The sequence below is a fragment of the Lactuca sativa genome, chromosome 3 (genome assembly GCF_002870075.4).
Source record: "Lactuca sativa cultivar Salinas chromosome 3, Lsat_Salinas_v11, whole genome shotgun sequence".
NCBI lineage: Eukaryota > Viridiplantae > Streptophyta > Magnoliopsida > Asterales > Asteraceae > Lactuca > Lactuca sativa.
Window position 1 is genome coordinate 252,043,650 of NC_056625.2, and position 10,063 is coordinate 252,053,712.

General features: G+C 36.9%; 1 protein-coding gene across 4 annotated transcripts; it reads right to left on the bottom strand.

Annotated features, from left to right (window-relative positions):
• Positions 1-212: 212 nt before the first annotated feature.
• LOC111911532 (putative disease resistance protein At3g14460) lies at positions 213-8,644 on the bottom strand. Of its 4 annotated transcripts, XM_052769547.1 has the most exons (6): positions 4,779-8,644; positions 3,962-4,063; positions 3,282-3,407; positions 2,002-2,083; positions 978-1,049; positions 213-432 (listed from the first exon to the last, which is right to left on the bottom strand). In XM_052769547.1, the coding sequence occupies exon 1, from the start codon at positions 8,552-8,554 to the stop codon at positions 4,802-4,804; it is 3,753 nt and encodes a 1,250-aa protein (XP_052625507.1). In that variant the 5' UTR covers positions 8,555-8,644; the 3' UTR covers positions 213-432; positions 978-1,049; positions 2,002-2,083; positions 3,282-3,407; positions 3,962-4,063; positions 4,779-4,801. The 4 variants fall into 4 exon arrangements, with proteins under 4 accessions (XP_052625507.1, XP_052625509.1, XP_052625510.1 ...); XM_052769549.1 differs by lacking the exon at positions 3,282-3,407; XM_052769548.1 differs by lacking the exon at positions 978-1,049 and having other exon boundaries at positions 214-432.
• Between the last annotated feature and the right edge of the window lie 1,419 nt (positions 8,645-10,063).

Genomic DNA, 10,063 nt, shown 5'->3' on the forward strand with positions numbered 1-10,063 from the left:
TTCATGTTTATTTGAGATCATTCTAATTTTGTGAGGCCGTGAGACCAAATCTAAAAATAATTTTAAAATGCAAAATAAATGGAAAAATCAAAAAATTATTTTTTTAGATATTATTTTCGGAACTTGAATTCACTAAAAAAAATTAAAAAAAAAATTTCGTTTTTTTTGAAAAATACGTGAAATATTGTAACGACCCAATTTTCATGACCAAAAATTTCGTTTTAAAAACATTACTTTAGAAAATATTAAAAGCTAAAAACATTGTCTGATCAAATTATAACACAAGTGAACCATGTCTAAAAGCCAATTCATACATTCAATCAAAATATCAGAGTACAAATCCCAGTGAAGCTCGTAAATGCGGAAACCGGAGAGTGTGTGTCTGACATGCTGCTACCCGCGTCGGCTCCTTTCCCCTAGCCGAGGAGGTACCTGAAACCAAAACTGAAAACTGTAAGCACGAAGCTTAGTGAGTTCCCCCATCGTACCACATACCATACAAACACGTAACATACATACTGCCAGGCTATTCTGGGGTGCCTGACTACCCGGTACGACCGTTCTGGGGTGCCGTCCTACCCGTGTCAAGCCATTCTGGGGTGCTGACTACCCATGTTAAGCCATTCTGGGGTGCTGACTACCCATGTCAAGCCATTCTGGGGTGCTGACTACCCGTCGGTCCTAACAACCGACCATAGGGACTGGTCCCCTCATACTACCTCTATCGCATATAACATGACAAGCCAGCATGCAAACATATAATCATATACTGTCAGACGTATCTGGGGTGTCTGACTACCCTTCGGTCCTAACAACCGAACTTGACTACTAACACATACAACATATCATGCTAGCATATAACATATCAGGTAGTAGTAAACCTAGATGATATCACAAAGACAATCATCTACCATACGTCTCCTACTGGTGGGTCGGCGTTGTGGCCTTAGACCCACCGCTACTGGAAGGTAACTCACCTCGAAGTAGCTGCTGATCTGATTGGGAACTGACTGCTTACTGCTGCTGCTGCTGCTCCGGAAATCCTCCGGCTGCAATTCCCACAATATACCCAATCAAACACTACTCACTGACCTTTGGGTAAAATGACCATCTTACCCCTGACCATGCCCTAAGTCAAGGTCAGAGTCAACTTTCAGTTGACCCGACTCGCCGAGTTGGCTTCCCAACTCGCCGAGTCCTTATCCTAATGACTGCCCTGAATCCCGATCCTACCCGTCGAGTTAGGCGACGACTCGACGGGTTTACCTTCTTAACCAATATTCAAGTCCTTCATCCTACTCGCCGAGTTGTATGAACAACTCGTCGAGTTCATCTTCATCCGATGAACACTGATGCTAAGACTCGCCGAGTTGTATGAACAACTCGTCGAGTCCATCTTCATTCGAAGAACACTTATGCTGAGACTCACCGAGTTGTATGAACAACTCGCCGAGTCTGTTCTTGATCTAAGGAGGTTGCCTTGAACTCGCCGAGTCAGGGCATTGACTCGCCGAGTACCTCCATAGATGAGTCAAGCTTCCGACTCACTGAGCCACACCCCGTGACTCACTGCTCACTCGACACTACGAAAAGGGGACAAACTCGGAGACTCGCGAACAGACTCGCCGAGTCATATGAACGACTCGCCGAGTCGTTGCCATGCACTCCTAAAATATACCGATTTGCTCGATTCCATTCCAAGCCATTCATAGATCTGGACTTCTAGGACACGAATCACACGTAAAGTTTCCAACTTTACATGTGGATATTCACCAATATGGATTTTAGGGCTCAAAATGTCTCAAAAGGGTAGATCTAGGGCTAACAAGCAACATGGGGCCATAAAGCTAACAGATCTGAGCTCCTGGAGCTCAATCTTGCCTAGATCCAGAGGCCAAACATCTTATTACGACATACAATGCACATACAAGCTTGGGGATTTGACCAAGAAGGACCCAAATGAAGTTTTAAGCATAGAATCAAGGGGAAAACGGGTTATACCTCAAAGGAACTGCTGGAAGAACACAATAATGGCCTGGATGGCTTCCTTTCTTCTGGATCTACTTCCTTCCTCTTTCAAAGCCTTCAAAATCACACAACAAAACTTCAATCTTCAAAGAAAAAGCACAAAAGAGGGTTGGGGAGCTCTGGGGGGAGAATGGGGGCTGGCCTGGGGCAGATAAGTTCTTTAAATAGGGTGCAAACCCCTGAAACTTAGGGTTTCATCCAACAGTTGTGACTCGTCGAGTCGCCAACTTAAACGTGTCCCGGGTCCCGCATCCACTCGGCGAGTCGGACCTATGACTCGCCGAGTCCAAGGCTAAAAGAAAGGAAATACTCAAATATCATTTACGTACCAGGAACCGGGTGCTACAAATATTCTAATAGAATATTACACTGACATTTTCTAAAAAATAATTTTAAAATGCAAAATAAATGGAAATATCTAAAATTTTTTTTTAAAATATTATTTTCGGAACTTGAATTAACTAAAAAAGAAAAAAAAATTCAATTTTTTTTGAAAAATACGTGAAATATTCTAATAGAATATTACATTGTACATATTCTAAAAAATAATTTTAAAATGCAAAATAAATGGAAAAATCCAAAAATTCTTTTTTTTTTAAATATTATTTTCGGAACTTCAGTTAACTAAAAAAAATTAAAAAAAATTAAAAAATAAAAAAATGCGTCTCACGGTCTCACAAAATTAGGCCGTCTCACATGAAACTAACCCTATATATATATATATATATATATATATATATATATATATATATATATATATATATATATATATATATATATATATATATACATAATTTACATAAGGGGTCCCTATACTATACATAAACAGAATAAATAACATAACTTAACAGTAACTATTCACGTAGAAGAATTGGAAGGGGGAATGATACATATGCAGAATAGAATTAATACATAAGTCCTTGCTGAAAGGTTGGTTGCTATATGGCGGATTTTTGTGAGGACATGTCATCGCTATATGTATTTTAATAAATTTTAGATCAATGCCTACAGATGTCCTAATTTCATAAATTCTTTTTAATTTTATTTTTATTACCTATAACGAGGCCATTTCACTCCTACAGTTATTAGGCCTGAATTTGTTTTATTTTCTAAATCAATGACATGTCCTCCCTATAGAAACCAAATTTCTGATAATTTTTCTATTTTAACTTTTAATTTTCCACAACTAAAAACAAAATTTAATATAACACATCGAAAAAACCAAATTTCCAAAAATATATCAATTTTAATACCACAGTCTAATTACAGAACAATTGTTCCCCGGACACATGCTTGTGGACATCAGCCTCAGCCTCATCGACTGAAGAAGAGAATTGTCCATGTTGCTTACGTGCATCATACTTTACAATAAGCTTCTTCTGCATTTTTGAAACAGAACGTTTAGAAATAGTATTTTGTACCCTAAAAGGAATACATTTTGCATTACCCTAACTAAAAATGAAATCAGACAACAAAATCCACTGAAATTTAACTAAAAAAATGCAGCTTTTATCCCACTGAAAGTGCAGCCCCTGTTTTGTCCTTTAGTTTTCTTACAAAAAGCTACAAATTTTCTGGTTAAATGCAAGAAATAGCAACACACTTCCAAAATTACTGCTGGAATTTTGTTCATAATTGAAGCTACAGCTTTTCTGGAATTTTGTTTCATAATCTTGATATTTAGCACAAACAAAACCTAAAATAGATTAGATTTACATTCTTTGTCATCAGTTTTACATTTAGAGGAGTTAGAGAGTACATTGCTAAGTAATCTCAGAATTAGCTCCACATTTAGATTTAGTACAAACAGAACCTAAAACAGTTATATCAACCGTGACACCAAAGTGATAATCCTATAATATATCTTTTGAATCATCAATATTATTCATCAAGGATTACAATTAAGACACAAAATAGGAAAGTATTAACTTACATAATCGTGATGGGTGGCCTTGTTAGCCCAACCACGGATTTGATTGCAATGCATGTTTTTCCAACCTTCTATCAGACTCTATTCTTGTTGTGTTTCTTTCGCCTATAAATAAATTAAAAATAAATTATTAGTACAAGTTTAGAGCTAGTAATACATATCTAATATTACTAATAGGCTATTGAACTTATATACTTCTTTATGTCATTTAGTAGAAAAAGACAAAGTGCCATGAAAATTATCATAAGGCAATTTTTCTCTGTTTTTAGAAGTTTGGACTTGACTACCCAAGAAGTATTTCACAACTAAATTATATTGGTTAACAATAGGACTTGCTGGTTAACAAAAGGACCTGCGGATATCGGGACAAAAACTTATTCTTGGATAATCGCTAAAGTCTTCTTTTTGAGTAAAAGAAAGACTTATTATCTAATGTATGCATATATTGATCTATAAAGTATAAACTACAACAGGTCAAAGACAGAGGGAGGGGCTTACCTTCAATTAAATTGTAAATCCTAGGACATATTCTAATTCAAGAAATGCTTGAGAGAAGTATTTACACTTCTTTAACCAGTTTGACTTATTTTGGAATTCATGGTGGGCTTTCCATGTACACAACTTCAATCATATTCAATAACTAGGAACAAAAAAAGAAGCAATTGCATGTACATTTTAGCATCCATATATGTTGACACACTAAAAAAAATTTATTATATACTCGCTTATATGGATAGAATATTTGTGTTTTGTTTATGGTAAGAAAGCAAAATCAATTATTATATATTTATAATTTATCAAGGCGGACGGAGAACATTACCTTCATATTAAGTTTGTAACTCCTCAGTATATGTCGGTGTAGGGGATACGTGAAACGAGGGGCCAGTAGGAGCCTCCTTTACTACTCCGTTCTTTCAGTTTTGGGCATCCAATAATTCTCAATAAGAAAAGTGAAGCAAACAACATTTCTGGTAGATCTATCATCTTTGGGCATTTGTAAATGAAGAGACTCTGGACGGATGTGAGGTGTTGGAGTCCCGTTGAAACTAATTCCACTTTCTCAAATTCTTCTATGCGGAGAGTGGTAAGAGTTGAAGGAAGAAGATGGGACAACTGACTGAAATTACCCGCATCTTCCGACTGTCCACCTATTAAAGTTAGTTTAACAAGTGAGGTTGGAAAAGTCTGTGGGCCCCACTTTGAAATGGGCTTCTTCAACCCTCCTATGTTTAGTGAACACAATTTTGGAGGCCAAAGCCCACCAGAAAAGGAAGCATCCAGACTTTGACAAAATACTATTGTCAGATGTGTTAACACATTGAGTTTCGGCAACTCGTGGTCAGGAAATGATTCCATATTTGGACAGTGGCTTATATAGATATCCTTGAGGTGATGGAAGGAAATCAATTCAGTGATAGATTTCATATTTGGCCACTGACTTATAAATACAGATTCAAGCATCAGTATGCTTGAGCTGATCAGCGTCTTAGTCTTCTCTTGTCCTACCAGAAACTCCTTTTCACATAATACGATGAAAAGCGATTCAAGGCTATTTGGACAGCTGCAATGCTCCAATCCTTTACAATCCCGTACAGTCAAGGTTGTAAAAGATGTTAGGTTGCTACCACAATTATCCTTCTCTTTCTCTCCTAAACTCACAAAATTTGAACAATTATGGACTTCCAGCTTCCTTAAATTCACAAAAGCCTTACTTGCCTCTGCTTCTGATTCCCACAAGTATCTTATTTCATCACACCCTCTGATGCTTACTTCTTCAACTGCCCGAAGATGCTCTTTAACACCTCCCCACACCTGATCATTGAGTCCTGAAATAGAACTTATATCCAACTTGGTGATTGATGAACCTGCCTGAACCAAACTTCTTAACACCTCATGACGACAACCATTTACTCCTAGAACCCTCAGTGAAGGTAATGCTCCAAGTGAGACTCTAAACAAATTAGGACAACTTTCAATACGAAGCTTTTGAAGGCATGGAAATGCCGTATCCACAAGTACCCCATTATTATTGGTTGACCATGCCTTCCACCCTTTCATATCTCGAAACTTAAGATGTTCAAGTTTTGGGAATGCAAGACCAGTAGTCCCAAGAAACTTCAATCCCACAACTTTCACCTCATCCATGCCTTCAATAAACAACTTCTTAAGTAATGGTAACTGCCCAAGTAACGGTAGAGATGTACACTTTTTACAACCACTTATCGAAACTCGAGTCAGCCGACCAAACGAGGGATTCCCAACCCAACTTGGAAACTCTATACCTCCATATGACACAATTTTCAGTTCTTTTAGAGTATCACTACAAGGCTTCAGCACATTCAGGACATCCTTTTCAAGCGTTTCCTTTCGAGAATTATCAAATACAATACTCCATTCCAACTCTAACTCACTTAGCTTCTTTTCAGATAAGTTCGCTTCCTGTGCATGCATTGAGCCTTGAACCTTTTCCAGCCCCTTAATGGAAATTTTCCCTTGGAGATTCTTTAAATCTTTAAGATCTCTTATTGAAAATCCATTGTCTCCTTCAATAATGATCCCATAGAGAGTTTGTAGGTTTTTCAACTCAAGAATCCCTAAAGGCATCTTCTTCAAATGCGGAGTATCTCTCATGTCAAAATGCCGCAAATTTTTAAGCTTTACGAAGCTCTCTGGCAACTTTTTCAAACTCGTACAACTAGAAACAATCAACGTCTGAAGATTATAAAGGTTGCAGACACTATCCGGTAAATGTGTGATTTCAGTTCGAGAGAAATTAAGATACCGCAAGTGCTTCAAACTACCAATGGAGTCAGGTACCTCATTTATGCTAAGATCACTCAAACATAGGACCCTTAACAAAGGAGACTCATGTAGTAAGTCGTCCAGGACTTTATTTGATAGGTAAAATGTTCTCCAACTTTCTTTTATCCCAGCATACGCTCCTAAGAATGTTCTCAAATTTCTAGCTCCTTTGAATGCCTCAAACCTTTTGTAAAGCATATAATACTCACAAACAAATGACATATGGCGGTGTTTTTCCAAAGCTTCCTTCGGAAGTTCCTTCTTCATCCCAATATCTAACCTTGAAAAAAAATCTCCAGCAACAGATTTGGCCAAGTCATTCATCAGGTCATGCATCACAAACAACGACTTGTCATCAGGTGCATGTTGAAAAAATGATCTTGACAACAAATCTTCAAAACCTTCAAGACCCAAGCGTTCCATCGACTTGCCGGTGGTTGATGGGTGCAAAAACCCTTCTGCCATCCACAAAAGAATCAACTCCTCCTTATTAAACACATAGTCTTTGGGGAACAAGGAGCAGTATGCAAACAAAAGCTTCAAAGAGGCAGACAGATCACTATAGCTTAGTCTAAGAGCCGGAACAATCTCATCTACCTTTCCTGACTTCCATACCTCATTATTCAACAGTTGCTTCCATTCTTCCTCGTCTGTTTTGGTCCTCAATAATCTCCCAAGGGCAATCAAAGCCAACGGCAAACCGTCACATTTTTCGATAATACCTTCACCATGTGGCTTTAGTGTCGGATGTGAATCAAAGTTACTTTTACCCAAGGCATGTTGACAAAATAATGATAGAGCATTGTCACGTGACAAAACCGAAAGATGGTAAGGTTGATCGTAACCCAGTTGGGTTAGCAATGACATCTTTCGAGTCGTCATAATAATTTTACTTCCGGCTGCCCCTGCAAGAAATGGGCGTTCCAGAATTTCCCATTCCGCATAGCTTTCACTCCAAACGTCATCAAGAACAATAAGAAATTGTTTCTTTGAAATCTTCTCTTTTAAAGCTAATTGAAGCAGGTTTAAGTCCTTATATTCTTCGTTTCCACCACCTATCGATTGGAAGATAATTTTGGTTATATTGACGATATCAAACTTGTCAGAAACACAAACCCACGCCTTGAGTTCGAAGTGAGCCTTCCCTTGCATCTCGTCATACAAAAGTCTAGCTAGAGTAGTCTTACCCACCCCACCCATACCAACTATGGGTACGATGCTAAAGTTTCTATCACTTGGTTCATCCTCCCGCAGCTTATGGAGCAATGCATCCTTATCAGCTTCACGACCAACAACGCTCGATGCATCTATCAAAGAGGTTTGTAATCTTCTGGTTGTTTGTTTTGGGCTTTCACCTTTCACACTTAAACCAAGATTATCTTTTTCCTCTACCAGTTCTTGTAAAGTGATGGTAATATTATCCAACTTCCTATGCATCCTACTACTTAGTGAGAAATTTGTGCAACATGTTGGGATTAGCTTTCTTACCATGCTTGTCGAGGCTCCAGATTCATCAGTCAGCTCCCGATGCATAGCTTCGGTAGCCAAATCGTCAAGTAGGTCGTCTATGTCATACGCCAAATGTTGGAGACCATTCAGCCATCTTTTAACAGCTTTATTAGCTATTTCCTTCTGAGAAGCATCATTAAGCAGATCCTGGATCTGGTCTAATGACCTCTTCAATTTCTTGAGCTCGGAATCGATTCCCTTAGCACGTGCAATCTTCTTCAAGGCTTCAGAGGCTAGCTTTTCGAAGACTACTGTCAAGAATGCAGAAAGAACGATTTCAGCCATTGCTTATAGTGAAGACTCAAAATGGGAGCACTTGGTAAGTATGTATGAATTTGTGGGATGTAGATGAAATGAGGGAAGAAGTAAGAACAATTCAAGCCATTCTTTATAGTGATTTCAGCGATTTTATGGTCATAATTTTATCATATATATTCCACCTCCTAGCCTGCTGACAAAACGCAATCAACCACTCCAGAATATAAAAGGGAGTACGAAGTGTTTGACTTTTTTTATAATTTTAATATTCTTTTGCACCCTCTAGCCGGCAGCCAACGTAATATGCACCCACCACTAGAAAACAAAGAAAGTGAGAAATAATGTTAGATGCTTATATAATCTTAGTATTATTAATAAATTTTTCTACATCAGTTGGTAATAGTTGAGCATTTTTTAATTGAGGTATCAAATACGGAAATTTGAGCTTCTATGCCCAATAGGCAATAACATCACTTATATATGTTCAATAATATCATCTTATTAAAATCAACACCGTCTATGTTGGGACATTTTTCATAATAAAGATTTTTACAAATTTCAAATAACTAAAACTGTCTTCTTGATATTTTTCATATACATCATATATGTTTATATTCTATTGGCAAGTAAGTTTGTAATTATGATAAACACTTAATAATTCTCGTTTATTCATGGGATACATCTTGAATGGTTTATTGTATTTATTTTTATTTTTGTTAAAAGTTTCATTTAATGTAAGCTTTTATACAAGATACCTACGTGTATGCCTGATAGTAAGATTAAAATATATCAATCTGACAAGAAGTTGCTACCACTTATTAACATATTCCAGTTTTTTGTATATAAAATATTATTACGGAAATATGTAAAATGTCAAATATAGCTTGTTTGAGTAATTAAAATAACAAACAAATAGGATTTAATTGGCACATCATACATCGTTTTGATCTTTTGCTTCTATATATATTTACTTTTGCAAACCTATTACTAGCACTTTTTCACAAAAAATACCATAAGTTAAAACATTTCAAGTCCAGATTATACCAATCAAACGAAGAAAAACAGAATGTCTTAAAATACAAAATCAGATCAAAAATATGATACATGAACAAAATTCAAAATACAAAACAGAAAACACAGATTAAACAATAATTAATAATAAAAGAAGCAGCAAATATAGAGCACAAGCAGTATTACTGTACAAGTATATTACCTCCTTCCAAATTACATATAGACTTCCAATAGTCCTACTATGGTCAACGTATATTGTTTGATTATATTACACCAATGGTCCCTGTGGTTTATGGTGGTCTGATACTTGGTCCTTAACTTTTTTTTTTAAACCCGGACTATTAGTATGCTATGTTTTTGTTGGGGTGTTAGTATTTGCCACGTAGTGATGAGATAGGTCTAATAACTAAATCGAGAACCGAAAACCAAAAATAAGAAACTACGGGAACCAAAAAACCGAAGAAAAATATCGGTTCGGTTGCGGTGCAGTTCCGGTTCTTTGGTTCCAAAACTGCAAAGAACCGA